Genomic DNA, 17,455 nt, shown 5'->3' on the forward strand with positions numbered 1-17,455 from the left:
AGAGAAAAGTGTTCAGCTTGCTTTTAAGAGGCTTAATAGCACAAAGTGCAAAGAAGAAAAAACTATGAAACCTACTTTTTGTTCTGCTGTCCACTTCTATTTTTGTTGGCTCCTGAGTTGCTGTGGCTGGAGGTAATTTCTTCCCAACACTCTGAAAAAAAAAATTATTCTCCTTTAAAATTTGCAGGTTCAGTTAAAAGTTGGACAACATAAAAAATTGTAATGGAAATGCAAAGCATAGGAGTAGAAAAAGGACAGTAAAGAAACAGAAGCAAATTAAACTATATTTAGGTTTGTCTGTGGGGTTTTTGTTAGCTTTTTTTTTAAATGATAAAGAATTCATAAAAATGTGATCCTAAAATTTTCCCTTTAAAAAATATTTACTAACATTTTTAAACATTAACCCCTTAACACAGTTTCAGGAACGACTCATAGAAGTTTCATTGGTGGACTGAATATGTGATGAAATTACTTAAGGAAAGGTGCTATTCAGTACCAAAAGTAAAACTGAAAAAAACAGTGGGGGAAAAAACCCTTGACTTCCATCCATACACAGAGTATTCCTTTCAGTCATTCTAGTCTGAGTGTGATTTTTAAGTTGACAATATCTCTTTAAATGGTTCCCATTTTTGTTTATTTTGAGCAAAAATAATTAATTTTACAGAGGAGTACTACAATAAGCAATAATCAGCCTCAGACAGGTAAGCTGAAAGAACAGTAAAAAAACATTACCTGCCCCCAACAAAATAAAATAAAATTGGTGATATTCATCTTTATATATCTTCACCAATTACTATATGCATATTATCCCCTCTCTCACTCAGCTTTTCTCCCTATCAAGAAAGCTGGCTAGCTTTAAAAGCCCAGCCATGTGTAGTTGAGGACATAAGTGTAATTACTACTTGTTTACATAGATATGAGTAGATAAAAGCACAGAATGCCTTCAAGATGAAAGCAAGACTGGGAAGACAGCTTTTGGTTCAGAGGCAAACAGTGCAGTTCAAGATAGCTGCACATCTCAGTGCATGCTCATTCATGATCAAATCTTTATTCACAGTTCTGCTTCATAAAATGTTTTGGAAAATGATGAGAGGACATACTCTAAACTGCACTGCTATTTAACTCAGAAAGGAATGCTTACTAAAGGAATATTAAAAAACCCTTTAATTTAGGTTTTTTTTCTTTTTTTTAAAGACGAAATTGTTATTCAAGAACAACTAATTAAAGGAAAGCATTTGGTAATTGCTTTATCAGACATGAATCATTGATCTTATGCCATGAAACCAAAACACAGATAAACCCACAACAAGCTTAAATTTAACAAGCGAAAAATCACAGCGAAAGAATCATGGGCAAAGAGGAAGAAACTAGTGTATCCCAGTGGGAAGGGCATGCTGCAATGTAATTTCTTAATTTATAGAAGCAGATGCAAGTGCAATACTTGAAAACACTCATTCATCTGCTTGTTCAGAAAGAATGCCTGTGCGGGTGATAAATCAGCATGGGGAACCAACAGACTCCTTAGGAACAGAAAAGAGAATACCATCCAAACAAGGCTGTTCTTTTGTTGGGAGATAGGAGACAGATCGGAAAGTAGTCTTTGCATGAGCTGCAATTTGTTCAGGAGAGAAGATAAAAAGCCCAGGGAGCAAAGTGGCTGAAGACATGACTCTTTTTGCACATATAGAAATAGCCTGAACACAGAAATGAGAAACTGGACTCCTGACAGGTCTACTGATAGATGAAGAGCAGCACAAAACTGGGTGTGCTGAAAGATCACAGTGACCTACAAGATCCAAAGATGATTTATTGTGGAACGAGCAAAGTTGTCCCAGAATTCTGGATGAGGAGAGGAAGGAATGTTTATATCTACTAGGAGGATATAGAAAGTCATAATTCAAATAATGTAAACAAGGGTTGTGCAGAACCCACTCTAGTGAGGAGGGATACCTGAATTTGTTGTGGGACAGGGAGAGGACAAGACAAGTGGAACTGGTATTCTTTAATTGTAAGGGAACCGCACCCAAGGATTTATAGGGGTGACACAAGCACCACTGACAGGAAAAAAGAAAAAAAAAAGGATAAGCCATGAAAATTTGGTTTCAGGTGGACGTGCGCTGCCAAGATGTTTTACTCTTCCTGTAAAATGGTACTAAAGGAGATTTTTTTAAATTATGATTTATTTATGTTTACAATTGGTCTATACTGATCCATGCATTTGCATGGAAAACATTTGTTACCACTTTCTGAAAACATGTCCATGAAACTTAATGTAGTACATATTTGTTCATTAGGAAACATGCAAAATAAACTTTCCTCACTCTAAGAGACACTGAATCCTCTATGATCTGTTAAGTCTGATGGTTCTGCTTTAACAGGATAAAACCTCAGGTATAGTTAAGATCTGTGTACTGGGAGTCCCAGATCAAGTAATATTATCACAGTTACCAATTTTTCTGGCAAGAAAAGAGAAATGGGAGGCAGACACATCTCCCATATGAGCAGAAACTTTCCTTCTGACTCTCCAACTGTTCTACATCACTCATACTCCCATACAGGTTAAATATCTACCAAATTTACTAGTGGCTAGGAGAACCGAGGAAGTCCAACTTAAATTCTTGCTGATCCAACACACATCTCCATGACATTGACTTCTCTTCTCAGGGACTAGTTACTATAGGGTATTTTGGTCTCTTCTCTAGTTGAAGGCCCAGCATAATTTAACAAAATCTCCTTCACTTCTAAAAAAGGAAACACGGGAGCAAAGAAAACACTAATTGGGTTGAACTGAAGATTTCAATATAATTCTTTCTCCTCCTCTGTTCTTCCTTTACATAAGAAGAAGGTCAATTCAGAAAAAAAAATCCCCCAAGCCCTTCTAGACACATTGATCTATGCTGCAAAATACTTATATACAACTCCAGCTTTCACATTACTTAATCTTTTACCTGATTCATTCCCACCTATAAGGCTCAAAATTCCCAAGAAGCAAGCAGATCTTACCTCTTTGTGACACAGGCACAAAACAAGATGTAGAACTTGGAAGGACTTTTTAGGAATTTAGACACTCCAAATCCAAGAGCAGGATCCTCAACCCTGCCAGCATCCCCTGACATGTCCCAACATGAACTCTCTCTCTCCATTTACCTGACTCTATCATTTTGTCAATAATGTCTGCAGTAAAAAGTCACATGCATCACGGACCAGAATGCCATTATGGCGCCTTCCCAGCTGTGTCGTCATCGCCAGGCTGCAAAGACAAGTGAAGTTCTGCATTTTCTCTCTGGCCCTGTATATCTTGAATACTTGGCTGCAGAATGGCTTCAGCACCAGCAAAAAGGGTAGCATATTCCCCTCTGCCTTTGTATCTCTAGCCTGGTGGTTCAGAGACACTCCTGAAGAGCACCGTTTCAGTTTCCCTCTATCCTCCTCCAGTATGTTGATTACCATAAGTCTAATTTCTAGGTGGTGGCAGTCAGCCTTGTTCCACTTACATTACTCTGCAGATATCACTCTGACTTGCTTAGTCCTGTGACACAAGAAACACATGGTGGAAACAGAGTTCATATTTCTTAACTACAAGCCTAGGGTGACTCCCAACATACAACAGAGCATATCAACAAAACAGGCAGAATCTTGATCCCACTATTTCTGCAAGGCGAATATAATTAGATTATTTAGCTGTCAGACACAAATCCCCCTAATCGCCTGACGCGTGAATCGTAAAGATGAAAGGGGATGAAGTGCCCTCTTGCTGCAGAAACAGCTGATAAAAGCATGAATAATAACCATGATTTGGTGTACAGATATTCAGAGGGATGAGACAGATTCAGCAGCAACCTGCCACTCAATGCTTGGTTTTATGAAGCCAACGGAAGGACAGTTTAGCATTAAATAACAGGTTCTGTTAGCAGAAGAGGCCTTGATGGCAGTTCGGTACACTGCAAATCCCTGTCACTGCAAACTGGTTCCCTCTGATACTGAATTAACAGTGATTACAGAAGTGGTTGAGGTGGCACACAAAGTCGCGTGCATGAGGTCACGGTACAATCTAAACAGTCTCATTTCCTTTCATTTATGTATTTTGGCTCAACTGCAATCCCTGCAACAGCAGAGAACAACACAAGAGAAGCAGAGCACGTAATGGGCAGTATACAAGTGAGTTTTTCTCACTTGAGGGCACTACGGCCCTTCCCTACAACTATTCAACCCTGACCAGAGCAAGAAAAGTAGACCTGTGATCAAGTTTTCTCCTTCAGGATATTTTAAAATCGTATTTCAGGGTTTTCTGTTGTTGTTGAAAACTGACTTATTTACTTTTGTTATTCAGGTCTTGGGTCTCCAGAACATTTAATCTGAAAATTCAAATTGAATTGTCACTTGTGCATCAGCTAGGTCCATACAGAAGATTTTGTTATACTTCTTTGCACTAAAGGAACATACTTATCCTTTGACTCTCCTTTAATAAATATAGGCTTCTCCAAGCAACAGCTTATTTACTCGGGAATAAGGAAAAAAAGATTTACTTAGCATCAGTATTTATTCTGGAAAGTGTACTGAGGTCTTTACCCTAGATAAAATATTTTGGAACTGCTACTTGAAATGTAACTCCATGAAGATATTCTTAAGGAATACATCAGACATTAAAGAATTCATAAAAATGGGCTGTATGAGCTGGAAACACTAACGTTTTTAAGTTTAACAGCATTTGTCAGTTTGAATAGTGAAAATGTAACAATATGCACTGATGTTTTATACAGAGGAGGAAAAGACAGTTATGTATCTTGAGAACTTTCAGAATTTCGGAAGACCTCAGCGATTAGGTCAGGGGAAAAAACGTGCCGCGTTTCTTTGACCACAATACTTCCTTTTAACATTCAACTACTATTTTTGAATGTTGTTTACATGCATGAGAATTTTTTTATCTATAGGTTTACGTGCAAATCCAAGGCTACTATTGGTGACAACATAAAAGCTGTATTCTTTAATGTATTTTTGACAGTCCATTTTGTAATGAGAACATTTTTTTCACAAAGAAGCAGAAATGGTCGCTAGATTCTTCCAGCTCTGGATGAACAGAAGCATAAACAAGCTTCTCACTGACTATGTACAATGCTGGTGTTGTGAAGGGGGAGCCAAATTAATTTCTTGTTTTTCTAATATGCTTCAAGTGCTTAAGGAACATCATCAAGTCCTTTATCCATCCTACTTGGACTACCTTGAATTGAAAAAAATTTGAAAGAACCCAAATATAAAAACCCCAGAGGCTTTCAGATGTCAAAATGCCCTTACTCTGTCAGAGACAAAATAAGAGAAATGTCCAGGATTTCAGTTTTTCCCATGATACCAACATTCAACTCCACATAAAGTACTTTCTGTGACAGCATGATCAAGTACTACTATCCTGGCGTCTCCCAAAAGGACAGAGTTAACAGATTTCCTAAAGGGTCACCACATGGCATTTCAAAGAGGGTAATCGGAATTTTCAGAAAACTTTATAGAGAAAATAAAAATTCTTTAGGGAAAGTGTGATTAAGCACCTACCTGCACATTTGATTGCCTCGGTCATCTAAAATAGCTTCTTCCTCTGCACCTACTTTCTACCCAGCTGTGCTTTAGTAGAAATACCATCCATATGCTCCTGAACTATAATTATCAATATCTTTTAATACCAGCTAGACAGGTACATCTGTGCAATGCACGCCCAGCTAATACAGAGAGCCCCAGTTGCCCAAGCTGCACGCATTTCTACTGACATCATCTATGAGGACATTCCAGCCACAACACAGGGTAATTTCCTTAAAACTAGGTTAGGTGAATGAATGTGACAGGAAACAAGTGTTCATCAAGTCCTCAATTACAACCAGACTGTCACAAGCACAGGCAAGCAAAATCCTTTTTATTCTCCTGCTCCTAGTTTACTCTGAGTATGAGCAGAGAGACAGGATGTCTCATAATTGGTGTCTCACAGGTGTCTCATAATTCACTTGCTGTGAGCAAGAGAGAGGGAGCAGCCCGGTCACTGCCCAAGCCCACCCACCAAAGGTGGTCACGTCCTTGGGGACCCACCTGTGGCCGCAGATTCCTGCCACCACTCCTCCCCTCTGCCGTGACATTAGCATGTCTGCAATGGGAGAGGAAGGAATCGATCCATATTAAAAAGTATTGCAGAGGGGAAGGAAGAACAAAAGAGAGGTTTAATGTTATCTGCTTCACTAAACAGTTGCACAAACATTTGGGTAGAACTGTGGCAGGAAAGTTTATGGTCATAGGGATAAGGTGCAACTCTTAGTTGCAGCGCTCATTTATACCAGCTTAAGCTCATCAGGAAAGCATAGTGAGCATCTCACAGAGTGCTTTAAAAATTCCTGGGGCCAGCATATCACATTTTGACCATGCTCAGGGCAACTCAAGGAAAGGTTGCAGTAGTACTGCCCTTTACATCATTCAAAAGACTAAATACGAACAAGTACTCAGCTCAAGTACTCAGCTCTACATACCAGATGATACTTCCATAAAGAATGGGCGCCCTGACCACAGGATCAGATGTGGCACACACCCACAGAACTTTTTTAGTGGGGTATTTGGCAAGTATTTCACAGAATGCAGACAACAAAGCAATTAAAGTATTTTAAAATTTCCTATTATAGTTTCTTTGCACATAATCAAGCTATATTACCTTCTACTGGACAATCTGAAAATAACGCATTTTCACATTTAGTCCGTATTCCAGAAGACTTAAGTGCAGTTTTTCCAACCGATGTCTATATTAAATGACTTTTGGACTTGGATGAACACAGGCCTTCTGAATTACAGCATATTTTTGTAAATAATTAAATCCTTTTTTTCTTTTGAAAAAGATTTTACCTGTGAAAGGTTTTACCCTTCTACAGCAAGGTTGTGAAACCCTGTATTTAAGTGCTGCGAAAGGCGTATGAACCACTGGCACCTTAATTCTCTCTGTCTAGACAAAATCAACAAATCTCTAAATAAAAGATGTCCCTCCAAATAAAATCTTGGTCTTACAAAGCAAAAGACCAATGCCTTCATCCCGCTGGATCTCCTTGAAAATTACCATCATTTCAGCCATCAGCATGACTCTTACCACAATTAACAAGTTTGGACAAAGGAGACAAGTTGTCTGAAGTCAACAGTGAAGAGGTGGAGGCTTTGTAACTGTTGGTGAATGTCAGTCCTCTGGGAACTGGCTACTGCGCCAGCACTACTTTAGAGGAAAGCAACATTCAAGTAGTCAACAAGTATATCCTTCTTGAATGCTAAAGGCTTTTGGAATTAGGATGCATATGCAGAAAAACTAAAGGTATCTGGGGGAAAAAAGTTTTCTAGTGTTCACACAGAAACTGATACGTTTTTACCAAATACAAAAGTTACTTCTTGAATACAAAAGAAAAAAAAATGGAGACAAAAATAGCATGTCAGTCTAAATCCTACTACAATACTCTAATTCTCATTCCAGAGAGTGGTAAACAGGTTGTGATTACGTTACACCACACTCAGTTCACTTGGTGCCCTAGAAATAGAGTACTGAATGTCGAGGCATCTCACAACTGCTGTATCTGTCATACACTGTCATGGCACTGGAATCCAAGCAGACAAGCAAGTAGGAAAGTAAACAAAGCAAAGAAAACAGCATAGAGGTCCCCAAACAAGGGAGATTTTAGAAAACATGATTTTGCTGGGGCTTTGTTTTCTGATTCATCACAGATGCTTATTCTTCGCATGTACTTCTTTTTTACAGTTGAAAAAAGCAGCAAAATTGCCTCTTCTAATTAGTTTAACTGCTTAAACTACATCAAGCCTAAGAACAAATGCTTTGAATACTTAAGGAATAGTCACATTTGCTTTGATTAAGAACTGTTTTATTTTTCAAAATAGCTGTAACTTCTGAAATATTTAAGGAAAGAAGTTACTGGTGCTTTACTTAATTAGGTCAAAAAGTATTTGGAAATCACATACAGAGAAGACCTATAAAATCACTTACTGGGACAGAAAAGGAGTGATTTATGTGGTTCTGAATGTTCAAAGCAAAATAAAGACAAAATGGCAAGCCTGTACTACCTTTGGCATACCACTGTGAAGGATTACATACACTAGAAAGGGGAGGGAGAAAGGAAGACCAGGATGATGTAATCAATGTATGTCCACATTCCTTGATGGCTCAGAGTTTGTTACTCCTTCACATTTTATTTGATAACAACAATTAAATGTCTATTTTTTTCTGGGAAAAGTTCTTTAAAAGAAAAAGGGAGAATGAGTAAGAAACAAAGATCAGAGTAGTAAGTTCTCTGGTAGATTTTCCAGGTGTGTATTTTCTTAGGAGAAAACACTAGGTGCTGTAATTAAAATTATCTTGTATTACTCTTTTTATCTTGTATTCATCAAATTTGATCTATTTAATATGTTATTCACAATTACTTATTATTTTAATGATCATTAAGTATGATTTCTTACTTAGCCATTCAAAAGCTACAAAATCTTAAAATTTACGGTTTCATACAGACCCTCACTTCTGCTCTGTTAAACTATATGTGAATCTATCACATTTTACATGTGATCTGGTTATACTTCTCAGAACAATGGCATTCAGCTGGTTTTGTCAGGGAGATGCAAAACAACAAATGTTGTCATTCTGAAGTAGTTATTACAGATGGAGTTCATTTCACTTAAATATCTTCTATGAGCCAGATGTGTACATATGGGCCAGTCACTGCAGGCTTCCCTTCTGTCACTGGAGCATACAATTAATCTGGACTTCTCCTTTGGGATAAGAAAGGTCATGTCCTAATAATGCCTTTTAGTCTACAGACTGTGAAGAAACCCTGAGTACTAGCAACATCATAGACATCTAAATTCAGTCAACAGAATCCCATGATAGTTACTATTTTAAAATACGTTAGTTGTGTAGTCCATGCATATTACCTGCCAGGACAGCAGCCAGCTAACCTATCTATAGATCTATCTTTATCCATCTATCTATATATCTATATGTATCTCTCTATCTATAGATCTATCAATAAATCTATAAACCCAGCTATCTAATCAATAAATACTGGTGTTACAGCAATACAATGCAGTATGATCTTTTCTACTTTGCATGGCCAAATCACAGCAATTTTCATTAAAACGCACAAATAAAAAAGTTGCTGGTCCTGGTTCCTGAAGAAGATTGAAATTGTGACCTAAGTGCACACTAAAAACTAAAACTGAGATGCAGATTAAAGAGAGTTTACTGTCCAAACTTTTTAAAAAAGATTAACTTGGATAAGTAACCAATTAAAAGACAGAAAACAAAAGGCAGGATTTCATCATGGTGACCACTGGAGTCCCTCAGGGATCTAGATCAAGGCTCTTGTTTTCCACATGTCCACAGATGATCCAGGAAAGAGGAAAGACAGAAATCCAGTTCAGAGAGAAGTAAAATTACACATTTGGAGGAAAAATGCTATCTTTAGACAGAAATTATGGGCTTTGAAACACATAGCTGTTAATACTTTGGAAAGGAGTGAAGAGCAATCAAAATCCTGTATAAATCCATCCAACACCTAGATCATTGTGTGCCGTTCCCATCTCCTTTCCCCCTCACATATAAACCACCTTAGTCCCTAAAAGAACTGGAAAAGACAGAAAGTCACCAAGAATGATCAAACCTATGGAAGAGATTCCTCATTCTGGAAAAAAAGATACACACAGGTGATTTAACACAAGTCTATAAAAATCAGGAGGGGCATTGAGAAGGTAGGTAGGGAGGACTCACTCATTATCTCTTCCAGCAATAAAAATTAAGGGCTATCAGATTAAATTAGCAGGTACCACATTCAAAACAAACAAAGGGAGGTAACTCCTTCCCACAGTGTGTGTTCCAGCTGAGTGGAATTCTTTCATGGGAGTTACAGATGCTAACATGTTAGGTGCAATGAAAACGTGACTACCCGATTTGATGAGGAAAAAAATCCATTAGGGTTATTAAACACAAAGTTCAAGACGAAGGCTGTGAAGACTCACTGCAGAAATTTCTCTGTGTGTTTACCCTGTTCTCACACTCTTCCCTAGGCTTCCAGTATTGACCTCTGTTTGGAGGCATGATACCAGCCCAGGCACAATTTTGATCTGAACTACAGATGTCTCAGGATCTTCCGATTCCCTGGAAATCTCATTCTTTAACATATGAAAATGGAATATTGAATACGGTACACTTTGGAAAGTAAATCTAAATAAAGCAAGGTAACATGAAACCAAAGTGATAACACAAGGGAAACTTCAAAGGATTACTCCAACTCCTCTCTCCTCCCAAACATTATCAAACAAACTTTAAGTTTTTAAGTTAAAAAGAAAACAAAACCACAGGGAGAACAAAGATATATGGAGAAAATAATTTTAAAAGTCTTTAAAATTATAAAGCAGTAGCTCTTACAGGTTAATTTAAATCCTCTGGTTTGTAAGCCACTACAGAAATTTTCGATGGAGAAAATGCTTTATGGCATGTATGTCTGCTTTCCTCGGCCATCTTTTGTAGTTTCCACAGAAGCAGAGAAACCCACTATGAGTCTAAAAGATTATAAAAAGCAAACACTGGATTGACAGTCAGCTACTGTAATGAAAAAGACAAATCCACAGTACAGAAATATACATTTGCATTTCCTGTTTAGCCATCTCAAACTTTTTTTGACCTGTAAGATGGACTACGTCTACCACAACACTATCAGCAAAGCACTCGTAACAACTTACCAACCTCCTGAATAAATTTGACTCTGTCAAGCAGTCTGAAAAGGCTTTAACTGTCTCTGAGAAAGTGCTTATAGATTTAAGATGTCTTCAGATGCACAACATTTCAATATTTCAGTGTATGAATACACACTGCTCCCTCAGCGATGATATTGATGTTTATGGTGAGCTGTAACTGTTTATATACTCCACATTCATGTAATTCATATTTTTGCATTAAAGGAGAGTCTCAAACCTTCACAGTGGGGAAGGCATCTAATTAGAGAGACTGTTTCACAGATTCCTAGCTTCCCATTTACAACTACAAAACATCTCTTCAGTGATTTCAGAACTGCTTAAATGGAAAATTACTTTAGTTCTTGTTTCCAGCTGTTGAGCTCTATTAAGAAATGTTCTGAGCCAGCACCAAATGTCCCATCCAGCTATCCATGCACTAAAACTACCAGGTGTTTAACAGACCACCAGCAGTCTACAGACCACAGATGAAGAATATCTTCATTAGCATTCTGCAAGTCACCAGAGAAATATGTGCTATCTCAAATAACGGTCAAAGAAATAAGTAGGTAAAATATGCAATGCAAAATTTTTGGTTTAACTTCTTGGACGGGAAAGGGGGTAGGAACAAAAACGTGAATGAATATGAACAGCGAAACGTCATTTTCACTAAAACTCTGGGTAGCTTGGAGAACAGAAGAGTACACATTTTGCTTTTTAAATCACTATTCTCCACAGTTAAACCTGTTCTACCAGCAGGTGAGTTCAGACTCTAAAGCTTTGTAACTTGGTATTTTGACAAGTTCTTAAAATTTCAAATTATGGGCAGGGAGGGGAGTGGAGAGGCTTTTTTCTACCGATATGCTTGATGTGCTGGGCAGGAGAGAAACCTACGTGTCTTAACTTGCCCGCTTTATAACATTTATATTTCTGTAAAATTTGGAATCTTGACATTTGATGCTGTCAGGCTGTCAGTTTCAAATCATTAATGAACTAAAAATCTGCCTTCCTAAAAGGTTAATGGTGAGAGTGAATGTAAGAGTTTAGATTAGGTAGATGCTGCTGAAACAAATGGAGCAAGACATATTAGAATCACCGATGGGTAAAAACACTTTAGCAAATGAAATTTAAAAAAAAAAAAGCAAATACAGAATGAAACCCACACAGCACGCTCCCTCATCTCAAAGCACTGAAAGCATGCACATCAAAATGAGCTGTATGAACAAGCTCATTTTTTTTCTTCCTCAAGCTGCAGATTTGCAATGCTAGATGGTGCTTTTGTAAATAAAGTATTTTTTGGAGCAGGTAAGTCTTCTTTCTTCCCTGCTTTATTTATTTTTCATTTTCGCCTTTTACTAACTGTGACTCACACAAACGTAAAAGATCATGTCCTCATGCACCCCTCGCAAGGAATTTTACCATTTGCAGGTTGCAGTTCACAATTAATTTCTATCTGTCTCCTCTAGGAAGAATCCTTTAGTCAGTCTGCACTGAGTGAATGAAATTCCTTCCTACTCTCCCAGGAGAACCGTGCCGGTCTAGATTGCAGTTGGTAACTAGCATGATCCAGATTGTACCATCCAGTTTAGAAACCGCTGTTACGAAACCTCCCTCTTTTACAAAAATTAATGAACCTTACAACTGCTACATGGATCTCTACTTCCTTTTGCAGCAGCAAGGAAAGCAGTGCAGCTACTTTTATCTCTCTCTCAAAAAAAAAAAATCTAGGAAAACAATAAGCAGGGAATGGCTCTTCTTTAATATCTTCATTTTTGAAGTGGCAACAATATTTCTTTGCTCTTTTGTGAAATTTATGATGCTGACAACAAACTGCCAAGTAGCTGTTCAATTATATTTTTCAAATTCAATGATTAAAAAAGATTAAACCCATACTGTCATGCAAATAGTCCTAAGCTTAGTGCTGACAGCAAATATTTCTTCCAATTTGGCATTATATTTCTTCTTTTATCCTCAGATTATCTTTAATTTTCATTTTTTAGTGTTTTTTTTTTCCCCACCTTGCATCACTGAAATCAGGACAGAAGTTACTGAGGCAAATCAGGGAGATATTTTTATTTTAAACTCTTACAGGAAAACTGCAGAGCAACAAGTGACAAAGCAAAATGCATCAGCATCTCCATCCAGTTCTCCTTCAACTGCCTGGAATTTCGTCTCTTTTCCTTTGGACGAAGCTTTGAAACTCGAAACACAAATGGAAAATGACTAATATCATGTGTTTCAGCTTTTCTTTTCAGCAAGTGCTTTAGGTACAGAGATTGCTGCAGAAGAAACTGTCAGCTGTACATATGGAAGTCTACTGCTCTTTGGGTGGCCAGCGTGTGGCAAATAGCCCAGCGCCCAGCAGAAAGCAGGCACCAGCAGCCCGTACTTGGCTACCAGTCGCTGTTGCATCAGGACTTCCTCCCCAGGAGCTGAGTCCTCTCTCCCCCTCCTTGGTTTTTATTGGGAAGTTTTTACGAAGCACTTAGTCAACTAACTGTAATAATACAAGCTCATGTCCATAGTATTTAAGAACTATTTTAGAAACACAAAATGCCACTGATGTCCTATAGAAACACATGCAACAAGGAGTTAAAAAGGCATTTTAGAAATTGGCCTACAGACTTTTTATCCCACCGAGTGCCTGGCTGGTCTATGTTCTTTTTGCACTCCTCCTTTCCTCCTTCCTCTTTTCTTTTTTTAAGGCAGAAAAAAAGAAAGACACATGGCACATTTTAAGAGAAAAAGCAACTCAGAAAACTTGTAGCTTCACTTCTGCACACAGCTTACTGACTTTAGCTGTGAAAAGCCAAAGCTGAGAGAAATTTACATTTTTCTACTAAGAGTCCCCAAAGTATCTGCAAATCATTAAACAGTTTACTTGGTGTCTCTCCATTCAGCTTTCTATAAAATTTTACAAGCATCAGTTGACTCCAGTTTTCCTTGCTTTTTCTTGAAGGAAAGGATAATTTCCATTTAGATTTTATTATCCCAATATAATTTTCTCCAAAAATAATTCGTATCAGTTTTCCTCATTTGTACCAAAGACTCCAAATGTCACCTCACACAGAAGAGGAATTAGTAAAGCTCCTCCTCTTTTTTCTGCCAAAAAGAAGAAGTATAGTTCTATTAGTGCATTTGGGAAGGAAAAAAAGCGGGGGTGAATTTTTGTTTACTAAGCAAACATTGAAAGAGAAACACATCCTAAAGACCGTGCAACTAGTCTTGCTTAACTGTAAAGTTACATTATTCCTTAGAGTAAGAAAATTGAAACTAAATCATATAGAAATAAAAAACATCTGTGCAAGTTTAATGGCCAAACAGTCTGAAAGGAAAAAAACTTAAGCTAAACAGAGCCAGGACAGAATATGTTTTCACACAAAAGTAACCCCCTATTCTAATACGGTCCTCTATAGCAGAAAGGGACTTTGGGATCCCCGGCACTCTTTTTCCTTCTTTTCTTTTTACCTACCCAGCATCTACAAAGTGTGCAGAAGAACCAAAGAACCCTGCAGTCGAATCCTGTGCTCTGCAGAATATATATTACGATACAGTTTTAAACAGCCACAGAAGAAAACCCCCAACTAATTGTAAAAGAAATACCTCCTCTCCCATTGTGAAGCCAAGCTGCCTTTCGGCAGCTCAAAGTGTCCAAGAAGAGCCCTGGAGTCCTGCCCCTTCCTTGCATGAGCTCAGCTCAGCGAGAGCGGGAGCCCAGCCCTGACACTGACTCACGCTCCGGGCCATCCCGGGGAAACAAAGGTTCCACTTGTTTATTTCACAGGAAATCTGGAGCTTTTCCTACCTCTGCTCACTCGCAGCGAGAAGTTTCCTCTCCTTTCCCAAGCCAGCCTAGTCTCTCCTGGCTTCTTGAGACTGACAGCTAGGAAAGGCAATGTGAGTGAGGATGTACAGACTTTTTGTGAACAGCCCAGACAGAAAGTCTTGCAAATAACTCTACAGGACAATGAGCTTATGACAAATTCTGAGTGTATTGGTCTCTCTGTTAAAAAAAAAACAAAACAAACTGAAATTTAATGTCATTTATGCATTTGATTTGGCTTTTGTTTATTAAGGAAAGATGATCAAGAAACTGAAACATCATTAAGACGATGCTCTGTTCCACAAAAACCTTATAAATTCTTAGTACTGCCTCCTCACAAACATTCAACTTTAAAAATGACTGAGAAAGGGCAGGGGAGGGAAACACACCATGGGCTTCTCAGATAATTTGGAAGAAATTAAAGATTTACATTTAAGCAAGCCACAAGATACTATACACTCTCACTCCCATTTGACGTATACTATTCAGTGAGCATTTACACACAAACATGTCTACACTGGACGTACTTAGGTACACTCAACACATTCCCTATACACACACAGCCCATTCTCTACAGAGGCATTCTCATGGGAGTGCCAACACAATTACGAGAAAAGAAAAAAGCCTCTGAACTCATACATTAAAAAGATAAAAGCAAAAAAACCAGGTTCTCTCTAGTTTTAAGAACCAGAGTAAGGAAGGACATGATAAACTTAGTCAGTATGTAGATTTTAAAGGGGAGGACAATAAATTGTTCAACATGGTTCCTACAAAAACGAGTAAGAAAAAGATTATTTTGCAGAGCCAGGATATTACAGTATATTTTCTGCTACAACAGTGAAATACAGGAACATAGGGAGGATACACAATTTTCTTTACTGGACACTTTTTTAAAAACCAGTCATCCCCTGAGGATTATTTACATATATTTGGTCCGAATCCAGTTGAGAGGCTTAGATTAGATGATCTCTGAGGTCCCCTTTGGCCTTATACTGAAAGCAATCACAACTGATCTGAGTAGGACTATCTCTGCAAGTACAAATTTTCAGAAAAAATATCAGGATATTTTAAAGAATGGAAATGAGCAAAAGATGATGGCTCCCAGAAAAGGCAACATCTCTTGCAGCAACACTCCCTGTGCCTGCACCATGCTGCAGAACAGGTTCAGGAGTGATTCAGAGCGAAGTCTGAAGGCCTATTGAACCTGCAATCTCCTTCCCGAAGATTTCTGTTTTCCAGTCACAAATTATTTTAAAGTTATATTACAATACGTCATTAATTTCAGTTCCAGAAAACACACAATCACTGGTATTTGTTTTAAGAGAGAAGAATAATCTGTAACACATTTGTAATTTATACAATTTATAAGTATATAAAAGTAGAAGTACTACCATCAGGTATGACTTTTTAAAAATAATTCTTGATTAGGGAAAATTTAAACAAGGAAAACCATTCAGAAAAATTCCACAAACTAATGAAGCTAAATAGACAGCAAAAGATGAGTGTATAAATTTTACTCTTGGTAATTTATAGGCTATATTCAGTTTGGTTTACATTCATCCATCTTTTTAATACCTCAGCAAGCATGAAAGTTATTTATGTAATTTCCAAAGTTAGACAGATTATTTTATTTTTTTGCATAACATGTATTTGTTCTTTTAATTTTCAAAGCTCATGTTTGCTAAGAATATCAAATGTCATTTCATTAGAATTTTTACAACCTTTTCGATGTTTAAAAAACTTAACAACTCAGATGTAGCAATTAAAAATCATAGTTATATTATCTGACAAAATACAAGTGGGGCAAGAAAAAAAATTCATTTTACTTAGAAACATGAAGACATAGTTTATAAAACTGTTTATTCCTAAAGCCTTGATTACATGAATTTAAATCTTTTAATTTCAATTTATACCAATTAGATTTTACTTAGGTAGATTTTACTGCTATTATGCTACATTAGAATTGTTTTAATTCGTGAACCAGTTCTCTTGAAGCTCATCAGCAAAAAAAGCCAGCTTGAATGTCAGTACTGTTACTTTCTGAAGCATTTTCTCCGTACTGAAGTTGAAACATGAGACAAATCTTTCCTAGAAATTCAGTTTATGTCTCCACCAAGTATCTCTGGAACTCAGGAAATCAGCTTTATTTTAAACTATTTAAAGCACTGCATTTGGGAGTTTTAACAATTCTTCTTTTTAAATGCTTGTGGGGGTATAAGGCTTAGTAATGGTACAGACTCAACTGAAATTCAGAGATTTTCTGTGATTAGCAAGCTACCAATCATCAGCTGATCCAGAGCAACTTACAACATATATACTCCTATTGTGTCTCTATTATGAAATAAAATTGCATTAGCTTAAACCTACACATCCTGTTTTTCAGACTGAACATCCTAAGATTTCCTAATCAAAACCATGACTGAAAAATGAGGAGTATTGCCTCCCAGAGAGCACTCCTCCAAGAGAACTCATGCTGGCAGAAGCCCAGTGTTCTCCCCCAGAAGAACAGACCAGATTTTCCACGTTACTTTTAGGAGTAACTTCTGGTACTATCAATACTTCTTATACTACTCTGCTTCTATTTTTAGATGTTCTTCAAGTAGCTCAAGTCAGGAACATAAGTTGAAAATGTTTTCATACATACTTGATGTGCTACTTTCATATGGACAAATCTTTTCTGAATAAAGACCAATATTATGCATGTAAAGCCTTGTGGCACAGACAACAACTATCTTGCATTTATTTAGGGTCCAACAGCTGCTTTATTAAAAACAAAAGCCTAAAAAACGTCACAAGCAGCACAAACCTGTGTGGGTAACCTCGTCCACCAAAAACTGCTAGTGCGGACTGATGTGAAAGCTGAACCACGTCACCAATACCTGGACAACTCTGTTC

At 37.5% G+C, this 17,455-nt stretch overlaps 1 protein-coding gene across 1 annotated transcript in view; it reads right to left on the reverse strand.

Moving 5' to 3' along the window:
- Nucleotides 1-17,455, reverse strand: part of LOC104080047 (SH3 domain-containing kinase-binding protein 1-like) — a gene marked incomplete at its 3' end in the record, with an annotated part of 93,506 nt that overhangs the window by 10,526 nt on the left and 65,525 nt on the right. Inside the window, exon 5 of the mRNA XM_009582301.1 lies at nt 76-151. Coding sequence (XP_009580596.1) covers nt 76-151 — 76 coding nt within the window. The remainder of the gene's footprint in view (nt 1-75; nt 152-17,455) is intronic.

The sequence above is a fragment of the Fulmarus glacialis genome, unplaced genomic scaffold (genome assembly GCF_000690835.1).
Source record: "Fulmarus glacialis isolate BGI_N327 unplaced genomic scaffold, ASM69083v1 scaffold2467, whole genome shotgun sequence".
NCBI classification, from domain to species: Eukaryota; Metazoa; Chordata; class Aves; order Procellariiformes; family Procellariidae; genus Fulmarus; species Fulmarus glacialis.